Raw genomic sequence first — 19303 nt, forward strand, 5'->3', positions numbered from 1 at the left:
ATAGGTCGGGGCCGGTGGTGCACCCCTTGAATGCCTGGTGGTGCACCCCTTGAATCCCTGCACTCAGGAGATCGGGGCAGGTGGGTCTCAGACCAGCCTGGTCTATATGATGAGTTCCAGTCCAGCTAGGGCTACATAGTGAGACCTTGCCTAAGGAAGCAGCAGCAAGCAGCAGCAGCAGCTGGCTTTAATGGTTCTCACCCCTAACTCAGGAGAGATGGGTTCCTGCAGCTTACTGGCAAAACAGTTGAGCCAAATTGTTGGGTCCAAGGCCAGTAGGAAACTCTGTCTCAAAAAATAAAGCGGACTGCACCTGAAGAATGACCACTTCAATTGTCCTTTGACCTCTCCATGTATTCAGGAGGATTTACATGCACAATTGAGCATACACAATACACATATACACACAAAATTAGAGTGTGTAAAGCAAGTATATTTTATTTCTTCTGAGATATTTATGATTGAAGAATTAATTATATTGTCTTATGCAGTTCTAAATATCTAAATGTCTTCCTTGATCTAGAATAAATATACAAGGCAAACATTGTAAACAAAAGAGGGAGCGCCAGGCATGGTCGCTCATGCCTAATAATCCCAGGGCTCAGGAGGCAAAGGCCGAGAGATAACAGCCTAGTATCCTACAGGTTCCAGGCAAGCCAGGGTACATAACAAAATCTTGCCCTCAAAAACCAAAACTAACCACCAAACATAGAAGTTGAACTGGTAACATATTAATACCAGTGGACTTTGGTAAGTCATGTGTATATAATGCAATATGCAGACAAGTAACTAATTGAACAGATATACAAAGATAAACTGAAGAATAGACACACATACACACACACGCGCGTGTGCACACACAAGTTAAAAGGAAACAAAAAAAGAGTAACTATCAAGAGAGTAGTTAAAAAAAATGAAAATGAAACAAAACTAGCAAACAAATAATAGAAGATGTAATGTTTTAAATATTCAAATTTAAAGGCAGCTAGCCCGGAGTGCCCAGTAGCAAACAATAACACAACTGTCTCAAACAGAGTGGAAGGTGAGGATCCACACTCAAGTTTGCCCTCTGACCTCCATTCACATTGGTATAGTGCACACACACATAAACTTGCACACCCACGTACACAAACATGCACATACGTATACATATGTGTGGAAAAAAAGTTTAGAAAGAGAGGAAGCAAAAACACACTAGAGAAAAACTCAAAAACAAGGCACGGCATGGTAGTAAATGCCTTTAATCCCAGCACTCAGAGTCAGAGGTGGGAGGATCTCTGTGAGTTCAAGGCCAGTCCAGTGCACATAGCAAGTTCTTGGCCAGGTCTCAAACGACAACAAACGCCTAACTGGCGTCCAAGAAAAACAAACAAACAAACAAAAACAACTTAATTCCATGTTTGGAATCCAGGAAGCTGTGAAAGTACAAGGAGAATCCCTGAAAAAGTTGTACTTTTCATGTTCTGTGGACAGGAAAACTTCATAACTGCTTCAAAACTTCACATAAAGTACTATGTAAAGACATCCTTCAAACCCTGGAATGAAAGCAGCCTCACTTTTGCCCATGGTACTTTCCGTCTAGATTTTGGTCCTGGTCTTTAGCAAGTAAACTTCCTTTACTTCCAATTGTAGACGGTTTTGCTGATAGCAGAACTCTGGGATCGTTGAAAGAATCGTACAAATCCCAGGCTGTGGCCATTATGCCTAAACAGACAGAAAAGGCAAAAGGATTTCAAAGCAAATTCTAATTACAGCTTTGTATGCAACTGGTCATAGAAAAATCTAAACTTATTTTCTATTAAAAACATGTTAATTTTAGCAGCATTGGCAGGAAAATAATGAAGAAATAGTTCACAAGGATACCTAGGGAGATCCACCTCACTCTTAGCATCTAGAAATGCCTTCATGTTTTAGGGGTAGTCCAGATTACCCTCACTCTCATCTGACCTCTGTTTCTCCATCCTTCCCACCCCGGCCAGGGAAGACTCACCCTATCAGCCTGTCACTGCAAGGCTGTCATGGGATATGGACTTGGGTAACACCCAGCCAGTGTTTTTGCTAGGGGCTAACATATAACAGCTTAGAGTTTACAGATCTGCTTATGGGAAGCATCTCAGTCCTTTTTATTCAGTAAAGTTCCCTACACAACTATTTTGGTAAAACTTAGGTTTTTTGGTGTTTTTTTTTTCCTTTCTGTTCCTCAGACTGGATCTTTTGTAATGATCTATCATTAAGAATTAATATCCCATCCTCTTTCCTAAATGTTCTGTTGCAAACTGTAGTACACATTCTCATTTCCATTATTGTACTTTTTATTTTGTACAAGATAGGTCCTCATGTATCTCAGGTTGGCCTTGAATTTGCTACACAACTGAGGGTGACCTTGAACTCTTGATTCTCCTGCTTTGCCCTCAAGAGAACAGAGGCATTACAGAATGCAGCACCACACTTCACTTATGCAGTGCTGTAGATCAAACCCAGCGTTTCATGCTAGTAAGAATTTGTGCTTTCTGCTACCAGGCTAGCAGGGAAGGAAAAACAGCAGGATGTCCAAGTACACCCATATTTGTACTCCCAAATGTACCATTCAGGCAAGCCACACCTCTGCTCTGAGGCAGGAATGAGGGAAAAACTAAAAGGACACTGGAGCATTTAGTCTTGCTCTTTCACATAAAAGGAAGTGTCGGGGTGAGTAATAAATATTCCCACCTACAAGACACATGAATACTCTTTTACTAAAAACAACAACAACAACAAACCCCTATACTTCTTTTTACTAGAGGTTTGTATTTTTAATCTTTAAAAAAGAAATGTAACTGCAATCAGATTATGTATGCTCATTCTCCTAGTTTCTCCTCTGCCCACACACCAAGGGCTTTGGCTTATGCAGTATCCTCAGAAAAGCTAGTCTGTACACATTGAGAGGAGGTAAGTGTAGTGTCTAGGTGCACAGGTTCTAAGACAAAAACAACTTAGGTTACTCCTCTATGGCTATTTCCTCATCTATGACATGGAAGCTAATAATCGGATCTACTTTGTCGCCTTATGTTGATCATTAAGCCAGTTACTACAGGAAGAATGGAAAGGTTGTGTGGAGTACACAAAGTGTATGTGGCAGTAGCAAACCATAAAATATCTTCTATAATAAAATCATTTTCTATAATTTTTATAAATTGAAGAGTACAGAGTTCTGATATAGGGTGAATAAAAATCAGTCTGAACAATTATTTTACTCAAATAACTTTATGATTATTTCCTGTTACCTTGTCAAATTCTGAACATTAAAAATTACAGTAACTAGTATTGATATCTGGGCAAATCAATTTCCATTTTTATTTATAAAGATTAACATGTGTTAACTGACAGACTCCAGAACATATATTAAAATATAACAGTTTGCCAACAGTAATAAGACAAATTACCTTTTTCTTCCATTACAATTTTTTCACACTGAACCTCTTTATTCTTTGGTGCTCCATTAAATGTTTGCATCATCCTTTCCACATATAAGTCATTGCCTAATCTATTTCTACAAAGGACTTCATAATTCACATTTTTCTCTCTGTAAAAAAACAAAAAATAGCTAATTAATAAAAATTATTATGAACATATATCATCATCTTTCTACATTACATGTTGTCAAGTGTTTTCATTAATACAGAGTGTAACAAAGTGTGAAGTGAGCATTAAAACTTCCTTAGGAAAATATTTCATTATATTGCCACCAAAGGACTATTTCATACTGTGCTTTCCAATGTCCATACTACCTTCAGTGTTCACCAATAATATGCTATCAGTCTGTTCAGAGAATTTTTGAACTTTAATAGGGACATCTTCTAAAGCTACAAATTCTTTCAAAGTATTACTTTTGCAGGACTGTGTGCATGCTATTTTCATAACTGGTTAGTTATGAGTATTTTTGAATTTTTTTTTCTGAGACAGGATTTCTCTGTGTGACAGCCCTGGATGTCATGGAACTCACTCTGTAGACCAGACTTGCCTTGAATTCACAGAGATCCAGCCACCTGCTTCTGCCTCTGCAGTGCTGGGATTAAAGGTGTGTGCTACCATTGCCTAGTTATAAGTATTTTTAAATCCACATTTTAATTTCATTAATCTAGAAAATGTTTTCTAACCTCCCAGTATGTATGTGAATGCCTTAGTTGGAATTTACTAATTTTTCATTTCAGTGCAGTCAAAGAAAAGTTCCACTTTGAAATTTTAATTTAAAATTGTTATACCCTCCTCTTTAACTATGAAGTGATCTTCCCTAAATAGTCTGTCTGCTTTTCTAAAGGTTCTGCATTTTTCCCCTATATTTTCTTCTACTTAAAAAAATCTTCTTTGGGGTACAGAGATGGCTCAGTGGTTAAGAGCATTTGCTATTCCTCCAGAGGGCCCGGAGTTTGACTCCCGGGATCCACATTGGGAAACTCCAACCACATGTAACTCCAGTTCTAGGAAATGTCACACCCTCTTATGGCCTCTCCTAGCACCCACACACACATAGCAGAGTGCGCTCTCTCTCTCTCTCTCTCTCTCTCTCTCTCTCTCTCTCTCTCTCTTCTCTCTCTCTCTGGTGTGTGTGTGTCTCTCTCTTATACACACACACATACACACACACACACACACACACACACACACACACACACTCTCAAATAAAAATAAACCTTGAAAAAGCCTTCTTCTCTTTATATTTGGTTTTCAGGCCTGTCAGCACAATGCACTGAGGATGTTTCTGTTGATTTCATTTTTACTTCTATACAAGAGTCTGTTGGCTGCTCAGGACAGCCTCCCTCACTCTGAACAGTCCTCTGTGATTTGTACTGTGAATGTTTGAAACACTGGCATGCCAGACCATTATTTTTACAATCCATTTTCTTTTTACCTTTCATTTTGTTATTTGTTATATAGTTATTCAGACCTATTTTTTTTTTTTTGGCCATTTAATCTTTACTCAATTACATTTAAACCAACGTTTGCTTTTTTGACAGTTGCATAAAGTTCTTATCCAAATGTGTCATTCAGAGCTTCTTAATGTAAATGTTTTAACCATCTTAATTGCTGAAACATTTCACAACTATTTTGCATTTTATATCCAATCGTACCATAGCTCTAACATCCTCAGAGTCTGAATTTAGGATCTGTTATTTATCCTTTAATGACATCTTGTCTTTTTATTGATTTGGTATATTTTTATCAACTTCAATCTGAGGGAATCATTTTTAATGTATTTATTAATTATTGTTGTATGTGTCAGTTATTTAAATGTATGTGCAGTAAATACACCTATATCTGTGAGTGACGGTACATGGCGGCCAGAGGAGAATGTCAGGCGGCCTGTCACTCTTTTAATCCCTGGAGCTGGGCCAGCAGTCAGCAAATCCTTGCAGTCCTCCTGTCTCCAGGCCTCCCATACCAACCACACAGCTTTCTGAGTGGGCTCTTGGGTCTCTAACTCGGGCCCTCGTGCTTTGGATATGTGCATGTACTGGGTTTAGTAAATCACAGGGGAGAATATATCTTCCACCTCAAACATTTATTCTTTGTGGGGAGCCCCAAATCATCTCTTCTGGCTATTTTGTGACATACATTAACTGTGGTCATACAACTGTGACAGGACACTAGAACTTGGTCCTGCTGACCATTCTTCTTCAGAAGTTCACATAATTACGCAGCATTTTTACTAATAATTACTATGCTAAAGATAAAGGCTTTTCCTATAGAAAAATGTCATGTGATATAAACATACCCATGTAAGATCACAGAGTATGGATATAATTTCAAGGGCACATTCCTAGAAATCTCCAAGGGCTCTTCAAAAGAACAAGGACCTCTAATTCGGCACCTGAGCTATGCAGAAGTAATATAGACAATTGAACTACACATACACTATTTTCTCAGCTTCTTCGGAGTCTACTGCGAACGTGACTGTTGGCAGATCAAAAAATCTCAGCATTTCTGTCTCTGAAAGAATGATCTGTATGTCCTTCTCCAGGTCTTCCTTTGTCAGAGCTGTTTCAGGTGTGGTCCTCAGAACTCGCACATCTGAAATACATACCATAGTAATATCATCCTGGAGCTGCTAGTGTGCATACTTCCTAATCACTAAGATCCAGTGACCACACACACACACACACACACACACACACACACACACACACACACACACGGCAAGTGTGCACGCTTCCTGGTCACTAAGACACAATGATCACACACACACAGTGAGTGTGCAAACTGCCTAGTCACTAAGAACCAATGACACACACATAGCAAGTGTCTTTAAACAGCGCTCTATTTAACCTCTGTGAAAACAACTGGAGAAGCCCTAACAGTCTGCTTTGCTGCTGCAGGTATCAAGTGCTAGCCTAGTCTCAGACCTCTGGGCACAGCCCCAAGCACAATCCTGTTACAGTTATCCTGTTCTCTGCTCGGGATTTTGAGGTAGTTGTTGGTACTATTGAGAAGAAAGATGGGGGCATGTGTATTGGGAAAGGCACCTGACCCTTTGGGGCCTCAGCAGCCTTACTGATTATTTTGTTTGGTTTTGTTTTTTTATAGCCCACCTTTAATCATCTTCAACAAGAGACATAGGACTTTTCAACAGGTCTGGTTGACTATAGGTATGATACAATCTCAATTTTCACCCAAATAAGTAATAATGTTTAAAAAAAAGATTGGTCCAAATCTTTAGAATAGTGAGAGATTTTTAAAATAGGAGAATTTTACTAAGGATAGAATTTCAGAGATGAGAAAGCCTGGAATGGGTTACAGGCAAGAAACTCCCTTGATGTGGCATATGGGCCACGGTTCAATAGGCTTGGGGTTCTGAGACAGGCCCTCACCACATAGCCCAAGCTGGTCTCTAACCTGCAGCCCTTCTGTGTCTACCTCCAGTGTCCCAGCATTACGGGCACGGACCATACCAGGTTTCTGTGTGCTTTTCTTATCAAACGAGGAGAAAGCGGGAATGCACAAGACTATAATGGATCAAGTTTGACTTGATTTAAGACAATAAAGCAAGAGTATGACGAAGACTCAGTCTCCTCTTAATGCTCAGGACCTGAGAAAAACAACCTCCTAAAACTCTAAAACAAAGTACAAGTATCTTTAAAAAACAAAACAAAACAAAACAACCAACATCTGGAATGGTTACATATAGGAACACATTCTCATCCACGCATGAAATTCTAATACGTGTATTTTTAAGATACTATGGAAATGTTTGCGCTACAATTCTAAATGAAGCGCTAGCCCAGAACACAGTCTACACTGTAGTTACAATGACATAAAATAAAGGTCAGGAAAGAAGAAGTCTTCAATTGCAAGCCCTTCTTAAGGATTCTTAAAAAAAAAAAAAAAAAAAAAAATCTGCTCTGCAATAGATTTTAAAGACAAGATTTAAATAAGTAATCTGGCTAAGATAGGATAAGCAAAAAGAAGTAAATGAATTGTCCACATGGACAGTTCTGAGGTATATCTAGTTCAGATTTCCTACAGCATCAATGAAGAAAAGAAGCAGGAGTAAGATGTCTAATGCTCCACAGGAACACAGGCAATCTGGAGACTGAAAAGAACAGGCTCTTAATCCTCTGACTACTCTTTTAGAGCATCAGATGCTGGTTAATGACTTGGCTATATATAAAGTAGCCTTGTGGCCCAGACAGTTCTAAAAACAACCTCGCACGAGATATAGCATACATATGGACTCTAATGTGACAACATCAGTTATGTATTAGACTTGGGGAAAAGAAGTCTTCTTTAATGGCAGAGAAGCACACTACCCAGACAAAACCACAGAACAGCAACTGGACTTTTGTGCAGATCTATCATCTCCTGAACATTAACCGAATTTGAAACATTAAAAAAGCAAATTCAAGCAGCACTCTGTACCTATGGAATCTAGTTCATGCATCATGACCACAGGCTCCAGACTGTTCTTACAATAGATAGAAACTACATTGGCATCTCTACCGAGATTCCTATCAATCACTTTTTGCTTTCAGTGACAGAGGAAGCACATCCGTCTCCACCCCTGATGTTCTTCAAGAGATCTCTAGCTGTGTAGAGCAATCGTGGTTCCCTTTTACATCTTCACACAGTAAGCCCCTCCAGAGGGACAGGAAAGAAGCTGTAGTAGTCTACAGCATTTAGGGAATGGGTGAGACCTGTTACCTTTGAGGCTTCAAAAGCACTTTTACTCATAATGTGGCATTTTGTTTCCAGCATATCTGCCCTTACCCTGTGTTTTTCAATTAATTCAAAACTGGGTAAGGAAAAAGATATATTACCTGGTCACATTAAGAGACCTCAGTAAGGAGCAATCCATGAAGCCTTCCTCAAGCTGTTGTTTAGCTACAGTGAGTCCCATGCAATTACAATCAGATCGAGTTATAAAATAGTGCTTCTCTCTCCTCACAAACACATAAGTGCCAACCACGGGTACTTTATGAGTTCATGTAAAAGTATCTATTACTCATTTATCTCTGTGCTGAGTAAGCGGCAGTCTGCCTAACATGCTGCTCCATCATACAAATAAAACTCCAAGCATTTCCAAGCATCAGCCTCCTTTTGGCTCTGAAAAGTGCATGTGGCAGAACACCCAGAAGGTGTGTGAAAGATTTTTAAGATAGTTTAGAGCAATTCTTTCCATTTAGAATATTCAAGGTGTAGACAATGTGTAAGAATATTCGTGTCTGAGTACAACCTGCCCTCAGTGGTTCCCCACCGGAAGCATTCATATGGTGTACCTAGGGCAGCTGATGGACCAACAGTGATACTTTGTCATCTGAAGCCCAGCTTTTATTCCAGTCTGCTTCATCTTTAATGTCATCTAAGAGCTCATAATGTATTCCAAAATACCAGCCCATCCTGTCCCTTAGGTTTTCCTAGACTGTGGCAGTTTCCTGTGTTAGAAGACTGAGGGATATTGGTCATATATGTAGAACATGCTTCCGTTTAGGTTTCTGGAAGGAAATAGAGGAGTAAGGTCTCATCTTATGGCACATCAAGGCTATCCACATGACTTCTTGCTGACATCATCACCACTTAGCTGAGATTAGTTTCTGTTTGCATACACTGTAGCCTGGAGAAAGCCATGGTGCAAAGCCCACATGTAAGAGGACAGGAAAGCTCCACCTTGAAGGACAAATATCCACACAGGAATTAAAATGCTTCTCTGCTCTACCCTTTATCATATATCTAAGTATGGGCTCACGGACACCGCTAACGAGCACTATACTTCCTGCTGTTGAACCTGTCTGCCTTTGGCTAACGGGAACACTAATGGCTGCTGTGTCCCTCTCATTCTTTTTTGGGGGTGGGGTGGGGAGAGGCAGGGTTTTGCCCAAGCACTTTTTTTTTTTACTTTCTTGCTCATCTTATATCTGCCCAAGACCCAGAAACCAGCTTATTTCTCTAAAGGGCCCTAGCTTCTTTTCTTGAAGAACAGTTGGCAAAGATGGAGCAAAGCACTCAATTATTTCACAAACAGACCCTTATTTATGTAGAGACTATGATTATTCACTTGGCAACTCGAGATAAAAAAGGATGAGGGGCTGGAAGGATGCTCAGTGGCTACTACCACTCGCAGATGAACTGAGGTTCACGTCCCAGCATGCGCAGGAAGACGCATGATGGTCTGTAGTTCTAGTTCCAAAGGATCTGATGTACTCCCCTGGCTTCTGCAGGTACTGCACACACACATACTGCAGACATGCACACAGGCAAAACACCCGTACACATAAAATAAACACTTCAAAAGAATGATAACGATTTCCAAGTGTTGACATGTATCTACATGTACAGGAAAAATGGGAGTTTCTTTTTAGCTCTCCTCTCTCTCTCTCTCTCTCTCTCTCTCTCTCTCTCTCTCTCTCTCTTTCTCTCTCTCCCCCCCCCCCTCTCTCTCTCTCTCTCTCTCACACACACACACACACACACACACACACACACAAGAGGGGACTCTCATTGTTAAGGACTAAATTAATTCAGGGCCTTCCATGTAGGCAAATGTTCCCCCACTGAGACAGGTCCTTAGTTCCTTTCTATCTACTTTCAGGCACAATTAAGAAATTAATCTTAAAATGGTATATACACTGTGACAAAATAATCTAGATTTTACAAATGTTACAAACAATGGCAATTTCAGTGTGGGGGGTTAAACCATTGAAAATACATTAAAATTGTAAGTTTTTTTTTAAAAAAATGTTTTTACTACCTGCAAAACTAGCTAGCCTTTCCTTCTTGTAAGCTGGTTCTTCTAGGTCCTCTGTTATTGATTCAGTTGTGGACACACTGGACTTCGACACTGTGCTGTTCCCCATGATTGACCTTTGAAAGTTATTAACACATTTGTTCAATGGCCTTATGAGAAACTAAAAGTGTAAATCAGACTACATTAATGGACAGAAAAAACAAATATACAAGATTATGCAACGTAAATCAAAATAACTTTTAAATCTTCCATTAATTTTTCATGTTCTTTAAAAAGTGAAAATATATTTTGAATAACATATCAAATCTATATCCAGAGGCCATCAGTGTATTCCCAATATATATTTTGAATGAATATCTAAAATACAGCTCCCTCGCAGACTCCATTTTCATTATCATTTCTCATCATTTTGCTGTTGGGTGTCCGAGTGCCTCCATCCTAGCCTTGTTTAGGGCCTCAGCCAAGGATGCTCTTCCCTTTGCTTCTTACGTGTTTTTTGGGCATTCTTCACAACTCCTCTCAAAAGTTCAATTTTACAAACGTCCTCCCGAAAGGTAACAAGACACAGCTACACTGTACAGCGGTTGGTTTCCTCCTCTCGAAGGGGGACTTAAGACATGGCTACTGTGCAAATGGAAACCTTGCCTACGAGAGGGGGTGGGGGAAAGCTGATGAGACTCGGGAGGTAAATAAAAGGTCATGCCTGGAAAACACAGTCACTTGGAAGAGTCTCAAAGGTCCCTCCCCAGCTCAAGAGGAGAAAACAACTGCTGGAGAGGGGACTGAGCATCTCAACTAGGGAGGGAAGAGATTCTGTGACTGGAGCTGCCTATGTGTTTTGCAGAGAGCTCAGGGGAGTGGCTTGTGGTCACCATGTGGGATCTGCTTTTCTGAGTCATCCCTATTCCTGTAAGCCTCCCTTCACCCCACTCCTGTTAGTAACGCCAATAAAAAAACTCACATCTCACCATGCTGGACTTTGATGCGGTCATTAGTTTTGTTCAGTCATGGGTTCCCTTTCTGGGGTGAGTAGATGTGTGTTACATCTCCCCAGGAAAAGCTTTCACATGGGATATATATACTTACAGCAGGAAATGGACAGAAGAATTCAAAAATAAATTTTAAACAAACGATCATAACTTTACTCTGTAACATCTTACCTTTATGGTTTCAATTGCTTACCAAGAGGTTAACTTTACTGGAAGATCTATTGTTTCTCAACTGGCCTTCCATGTTTCATGTGTGCACTGAGTGCATGCGGGCGGGCTCTAGAGCAGTGTGACTGCACTGTATTTTAACTGACAGCAACAAAATCCAAAGACACAGGGGCAAAGTAGCTAATTGGAATTTGCAACCAACTGTGAAGTTAGTCCTTTCTTTTGGTTCCTTGGGCAATCTTAAGTAAAATATACATACTTTTCACAATGTGTTTGGAATTTGTGGGAAATCTTTAGTCTATCTCTGAACATGAATACAATTAAAACATAAAAGCTAGACCACTAGGATTGATGGATTGAAGTTAGAAGACTGGATGTATGCAATACAAATGGAAGAACAATATAAGTGAAATGAAAAGAACTAGGGCCAGTATACTTCACCTTGTGAACTGCCCTAACATACTAGGGTTAACTGTATTCTGATACAGGCTATAGGAAGAAATAAATTCTGATCCAAGTGATCCTTCTTGTGACGTCAAAAGTTTACTTGGTTTTATTGTTCCAGTATGTGGATCTGGATGGTAGAGAGGTCGGGGAGTAACATCAACTCCTCTTGCATCAAACACCTGTAGAAAATGGTCATTTAAAGTGAATAACCAGACAAGAAGAGGTTTCTAACTCCTAGAGAACAGAAACACGTATAGCAGAAAAATATTAAGTATAATGTTCTTAGGACAAGATAAACATAAAAACTTGAATGGTACAAAAGTTTATGCTTGAAGTTTAACTAGGCAAAAAAAAAAATCTTACTCATGTACCTATATACAAGTAATAAATACAGAGATATGACTTGAAAATTTTAGCTGACTTCAGTCACTGAGCAGCATACAGTAAGTACCTTAGAGGAACCTGGATGGTATAGCCAATCACTTGACATGGCCTCTTGCCCAGTCACTGAGCAGCATACAGTAAGTACCTTAGAGGAACCTGGATGGTATAGCCAATCACTTGACATGGCCTCTTGATGTAATCAAAAGTGACAAGATGCATATAGAAGCTGCTGGCATGACAACAAACTTTTTAATTAATTACTTATTTAATTAGTTTGTTTGTTTTTGCTTTTCTAAGACAGTTTATGTAGTCTTGGCTGTCCTAAAACTTGCTCTATAGACTAGGCTGACCTTGAACTCAGGGATCCAACTGTCTCTGCCTCCTGAGGGCTGGGATTAAAGGCATATGCCACCACGCCCAGCTACAAAAAACTTTTTTATAGTAAGGTTTTAAAAAGTAACACTACACTCTAATGTTAAAACATAAAGCAGTCAGAAAAATAGAACCATACTCTATTTATATTGGTATATTGTTGTGCCAGCAATTTGTTCCACAGGTACCGTGGTGGTCTGAATGAGAATGGCCCCCACAGGCTCATGTTTGAGTATATGGTTCCCATTTGGTGGAACTGTTGGGAAGGACCATGAGGTGTGGCCTTGTTGGAGCAGGTGTGTCACTGGGTGTAGGAGACGAGGTTTTAAAAGACTCCTGGGGTTCTCAGCACTTGCCCTGCCTTGTGGTTGTGGACCAAGATGTGAACTCTAGGCTGTTCCTTCACTCTGCCACCATGGACTCTAACCCTCTGAAATCACAAGCCCAAATACAGGTTTTTTTCATAAGTTGCCTTGGTCATGGTGTTTTATCAAAGCAAGAGAAAAGTAACTAAAACATTAATCATTTTATTTCCTATTTCCTATTTTTTAATCAGTTTTCTTCCAGTCTCATGTATATGTCTCCTGACAGTTTTGCTTTTGTTTGTATATTGCTCAGGTCTTAGGACACTTGTTCATGTTTCCATTCAGCTTACTCTAAGATATTCTTTACTGTACTCTTCAGGACATTGAATATAGCCAACCTCTTCCTTCTCTCATCCTGTCCTCTCCCCATTTACTTCTCAATTATAACCGTCCACAACTTAACAATGTCTAAAATCTGTGGACCATAACAGTCTCTCAACTTCCTTTCCTACTTCCTTTACCCACCTCGTTTTTATTTTCCTTTCCAAGTCTGATCAATACTTAATCCTGAGTCTATGCCATATTATTCTTGATTATTTATCCCCCAATGGTTATTGAAATCAAAGGCACCAATGTGACTACTGGCTAGTATGACATTTGCAGAGTGGGAGTATCAAGCAGCTGAGGTTGCTCTTGCAGTTAATATTCTGGGCAGGGAATAATACAATGCTTTACACCAAGCACTCAGCTCCGGGACTAAGGAACTTTATGCTGAACTACACACTCAACTGTATCATATCCAAATTCCACATGAACATAGCAAATACTTTAACTGAAAAAAATGTGGCTGATTAAATAATACCAGATATATAAATACCAATGAAGTAACCAACACAACACAACTCATCCCAAAATTACGAATTCTATAGTAATGGCATCTAACAAGAGTGAGACAGGTGGAATCCCAGGCAAGGAACTTAAAAAAAGATACATATGCTAAAGGAAGAAAATAAGTTCCTGATTGAAAGCATAAACAAATGGATGAAATAAGGGAGGTGCTGTAAGAGATGAAATAGGACTTCAACAAAGAGCTGAAAATACTAAGGTGAAACCAGTCTGAAACTGTGGAAATGAAAAAACCTGCGTGAGATAAAGAGCCCATGGGAAGGCTCACTAATAGAACAGACAAGGAGTTGACAGAACAGCTGAGCTTGAGGGCAAGGTGATGAACTAAAGGGGTCAAAAAGGGGCCAAGATACAAGGGTGAGAATTCTGAGACACGGGACAGTCAGAAACAGCAAATGTATGAATGACAGGCACAGAAGAAGACGGATCTAGTTCCAAAACCACAGAAAACACTTTTTTTTTTTTTTTGGTTTTTTTGAGACACAGTTTCTGTGTAGCTTTTGGAGCCTGTCTTAGAACTCACTCTGTAGACCAGGCTGGCCTCGAACTCACAGAGATCCACCTGCCTCTGCCTCCCAAGTACTGGGATTAAAGGCTTGTGCCACCACAACCAGGTCAGAAAACACTTTTTAAAGGATCAACCGAAACAACTTTAGTCAAGAAGGAGATGTCAACAGATACTGGAAGCTAAGTCACCAAACAAATAAAATAGAACAGAGTCTTCCCCATCACATCATAATTAAAACACAAACTACACAGAAGTAAATGGAAGGTGTTTGATGCAAGAGGAGTTTAATATACAAAAGTATATATAAAGCAGCAAGAGGGAAACTCCCAGTCCCACACCAGGGCAGGCTCATCAGAATGACAGCAGGCCATTCAGCTAAAAGTTGAAGGCCAGAAGGGCCTAGGCAGACCTATTACAAGATCTGAAACAGAACAAATCCAATAAAGCAACTGTTCTCAACCTATGGGTCTTGACCCCTTTAGGGGCTGAATGACCCTTTCACAGGGCTCACATATCAGATATCCTGCATATCAGAGATTTGCATTATGAATCATTGTAGTTGGAAGTTTTCCTGTGTCCCGGCCTGCTGGTGATAGGGACAAATCTCTTCCACTTGTGTCCCCCAAGTAAATACACACACAGATGCTTATATTAATTAAAACTGCTCAGCCATTAGCTCAAGCTTATTATCGACTACCTCTTACACTTAAGCTCAGCCCATTTCTGTACATCTATATGTTGACACATGTTCCGGGGCTTTACCTGTGTGCCATTAAATGCTGCTCCCTGGATGGTGGGCTGGTGGCCCCTCAGCCTTCATTTTCTCAGAATTATCCTTGTTTGCTTATCCTGCCTATACTTCCTGTCTGGCTACTGACTAATCAGAATTTTATTAAACCAGTGTACAAAAGTATTATCCCATGGCAATTCATAACAGTAGCAAAATTACAGTTATGAAGTAGCAGTGGAATAACTTTGTGGTTGGGAGTCACCACAACATGAGAAACTGTATTAAAGGGTTACAGCATTAGGAAGGTTGAGAACCACTGCAACAGAGACTACCATAACTGAAGGAAAAATGAAAACTCCCCATTAAAAAAAAGATTAAAGGAATTTATGATCACCATGCCAGTTCTACAAAAATACATAAAGTCCTGGGCAGTAGAGGTGCATGCCTTTAATCCCAGCACTTGGGAGGCAGAAGCAAGTGGATCTCTGAGTTTGAGGCCAGCTTGGTCTACAGAGTGAGTTCCAGGATAGGCTACACAGAGACACCTTATCAAAAAAAAAAAAAAAAAAAAAAAAAAACAACAAAAAACAAAACAAAAAAAAAAACAATAATAACACATGAAGGAATCATTTGGACTGAAGAGAAAAAACCAAATCCATCCACAAGGCCATGGGGAAAAAAAAATAAACCATGCTAGAATAATAGTTGGGGAGGGAATCTAAACATTATAAAACCAACAAAATGACAAGAAGACTGAACATCTTTGAATAGTAACTGTGACTATTAATGTCTTCAACTTCCCCAATCAGATGACACAGACTAACAGACTGGATCAAAGAGCAGAAACTGTCTATTTGCTGCCCCCAAGGAACCCACCTAACCACAAAAGAGACCTATCTACCTTAGTGTGGAAGGATTGGAGAAAGTATTGAAAGAAAATGGACCTAAGAAGCAGACGTTGCTGTTCTGAAAGACTGCAGACCCAAACTCTTGAGAGGTGATAAAGGCAGCCACGGTACACTAACCATCAGGAGGCCATTATAATTCTAAACACAGACTCCCTGAGCACAGGACACCCAATTTCATAAAACAAATACTAGTCAATACAAAGCAACAAATGAATTCTGGCACAAGAGTAGTGAGTGACTTCAATACCCCACTTTCACCAACTGACCAAAAATAAACAGAGAAAGTACTGGTTCTTTGAAACAATGAACAAGATTTGTCAAATTCTTAGCTAAACTAACCAAAAGAATGAGAGAAAACCCAAACAAAATTAGAGATGAAAAGGGAACAATTACAACAGATACCAATAAAATTCAAAACAGCATCAGTTTTATCTTGAAAATATATCCTCCACTGAACTGGAAAACCGGAAAGAAATGGATGAGTTTGTAGATGCATATGGCTTACCAAATTAAAACAAGAAGAGACCAACAAGTTAAAGAGATCAATGAAAACTAGGGAGATTGAAATAGTTCAAATCTCCCAACTAAAAAGGAAGTCTCCATTCAGTTTCATACACCCACTGCTAAGTTTTAGATTGGGTTGTTTTCATGATAATTAGTTCTGTGAGTTCTTTACATATGCTGGATATTAACCCTCTGTGGGATGTATATTTGGCAAAGATTTTCTTCCATTTTATAGCGCCTCTTCACTCACTTGACAGCTTCCCAGTTTCCTTTGTTGGAAATTATGAGATTCCATTTGTGGATTATTGGCCTCATTTCTTGGGTAATTGTAACTCTATCTAGAATGTCCTTACTGATGCCTATATCTTTAGGTAAACTTCCTACTCTTTCCCCCTGCACTTTCAGAGTTTCAGGTTTTATGTTGAACTCTTCAATCTGTTTGGAGTTGAGTTTTGTCCAAGATGATTTTGTTTCAATCTTTTACACGTAGCTGTTCAGTTTCTCCAGCACTTTTTGAAAGGGCTATCTTTTCTCCAGTGCATATTTTTGCCACCATTGTCAAAATTAGGTGGCTACAGTTGTACGACCTTGGACTTGGGTCCTCTTTTATACTCCAGTGACCCATGTGTCCATTTTGTGCTGGTGCCATGCTGTTCATAATGTTAGGGCTCTGCAGTATAAACTGATTGGGTATGATCATACTTTCAGCAGTGTTATTTTTGCTCAGGATTGCTGTGACTAATTGGGGTCTCTGATGCTTAGGCACTTTTGGAAAGCTATTGTAAGTGGGATTGTTTCTGATTTTTTTTCTGATTGCTTGTCACTGGTATAGCAGAAGGCTAATGATTTTAAGTGTGCATGCATCCTGTCGCTTTACTGAAATTGCCAAATACAAGATACTTTAACTAAATATTCTAATAGCCTTCTACTAATATTTCCTAATTTATTTATTACATATTTTGGTCTTAGTTTTATTCCCTTCAATTACAAAATTTTATTTTATAGTTATACAAAATTATAAAAATGTGATCAAACAAAATAGTAAAACACTGGTATACCCCCACCCCCTGCTCCAGCTACTCATTGGCCTTGGTCCATATGGATCAAAACCTTTCTCCTCACAGTGATAATTACTAATTACTTCACATTCACAATCCCTTTCCTTCTTCCTGTTCATAACTTTAAGTATCTTTAATAGTTTTTTTTTTTAATTTCCATAGAATACACACACAAAAAAGTACACATGGAGCTTACAACCTAGTGAATTCTCTAACCAACTAGCACTATTAGTACTCAACAATCAGATTTAGGAACAGAAATTTACCAGCACCCCAGAAGATTTTTTCAGGAGAGCTAGTATCTTCCATCCAAAGTAGGAATTGCCTTGACATCACATTAGTTTAGCTTGTAAGCTTCACTTAGACGAAGCCATATGAAATGGAGTCTTTGATACTGGTTTCTTTTGTTCACTATTACTCAAGTAAGATTCATTTGTATTACTGACTATAGTCCCAGAATATTCATTTCACTGTTATATAGTATTTCACTGTGTGACTATATCATGTTTTATTTATCTATCCATGGGCATTTGTGTGTTTTCCAGTTTGTTTTTCTTTTCTTTCTTTTCTTTGTTTGGTTTTTCAAGACAGATTTTCTCTGTGTAGCCCTAGCCATCCTGGAACCCACGCTGTAGACCAGGCCAGCCTCTACCTCAAAGAGCTCTGCCTGCCTTTGCCTCCCAAGTGCTGAGATTAAAGGCTTCAGCTACCACCACCCAGCTGTTTTGGCTTTCAAATGGTGCCACTGGGCTAAGGAAACAGCATGGTAGGTACAGGTACTCTTTGTCATGCTGGTGCTCTGGGGTGGACGGACTCCTGCAAGTTGTCCTCAGACCATCACACGTTCACCCTGGCACACACTGAGACTCAAGGACAATCTTACTGGAGTTTGAGAGAAAAACAACAGTCCAGTCAATCTGTAACTCTTGACAGCTGCCAGGAGGAGGGAGATTATAATTATTTAGAAATAAACTCGGGGGCTGGACAGCTGGCTCAGTGGAGTTAAGAGCACGTACCACTATTTCTGCAGTTAGACCAGAGTTTAGTCCCCAGAACCCACATCGGGCAGCTCACAAATGCCCATAACTCTAGTTCCTGAGAATGTGATACCCTCTTCAGGAGGTACCTACACTCATGTGCACATCCCTCCATGCACATAATCTTAAATAAATTAATCTTAACAAACAAACAAACAAAAACCCCACACAACTCAGAATTCTAAAAAAACAAAGTTACCTGTGGGGCCAGCAGGATAGCTCACGGGATGAGGGTCCTTGCCGCCAAGCCTAAAGATCTGAGTTTGATCTCAAGAACCCGCAAGGGGGAAGAAGAGAAACAGTTCTCGCTTGTTGTTTTCAGACCTCCACACCAGTGCGAGGGTGTACATGCCCACACACATGAACACAAAAATTAGGTAAGTAAACATAACAAGAATGTTCTGGGGGCAAAAAAAGAATGTTACCTGTACTGTCTTCGTGCCCATAATGTTCAGTTTTTCTGGCGGCTTCATGCCCGGCACGGAAACAGTAGTTCTTGACATGCCCATCCTGCTTTGAGTTGCTCCAGGATATCCTTTCCCTGTGCTTGCTTTGGTTTGGGTAAAGGTGATGGACTTCCTTGGTTGTGAGCTGGGACTCCTGTACGAGGAAAAGAAAATACAGAAGACCTAGAATTGAAAAGAAACTTTAGTTCCATCCATTTGCCTGCAAATTTCATGATATCATTGTTTCACTAGAAAATATCATCCTGAGTGAGGTAACCCAGATTCAGAAGGACAAACATGGTATGGACTCACTCATAAGTGGATA

The 19303-nt window shown here is 39.6% G+C and overlaps 1 protein-coding gene across 2 annotated transcripts in view; it reads right to left on the minus strand.

Moving 5' to 3' along the window:
• Positions 1-19303, minus strand: part of Dnai4 (dynein axonemal intermediate chain 4) — a 67754-nt gene that overhangs the window by 35688 nt on the left and 12763 nt on the right. For both annotated transcript variants that reach the window (XM_037202748.1, XM_028887700.2), the window contains exons 2-7: positions 18958-19132; positions 11815-11999; positions 10220-10332; positions 5892-6048; positions 3423-3562; positions 1576-1704 (exon numbers count right to left, since the gene is read on the minus strand). In XM_037202748.1, the coding sequence (XP_037058643.1) occupies positions 1576-1704; positions 3423-3562; positions 5892-6048; positions 10220-10332; positions 11815-11999; positions 18958-19132 (899 nt within the window). The remainder of the gene's footprint in view (positions 1-1575; positions 1705-3422; positions 3563-5891; positions 6049-10219; positions 10333-11814; positions 12000-18957; positions 19133-19303) is intronic.

Source organism: Peromyscus leucopus, chromosome 2 (assembly GCF_004664715.2).
Source record: "Peromyscus leucopus breed LL Stock chromosome 2, UCI_PerLeu_2.1, whole genome shotgun sequence".
NCBI lineage: Eukaryota > Metazoa > Chordata > Mammalia > Rodentia > Cricetidae > Peromyscus > Peromyscus leucopus.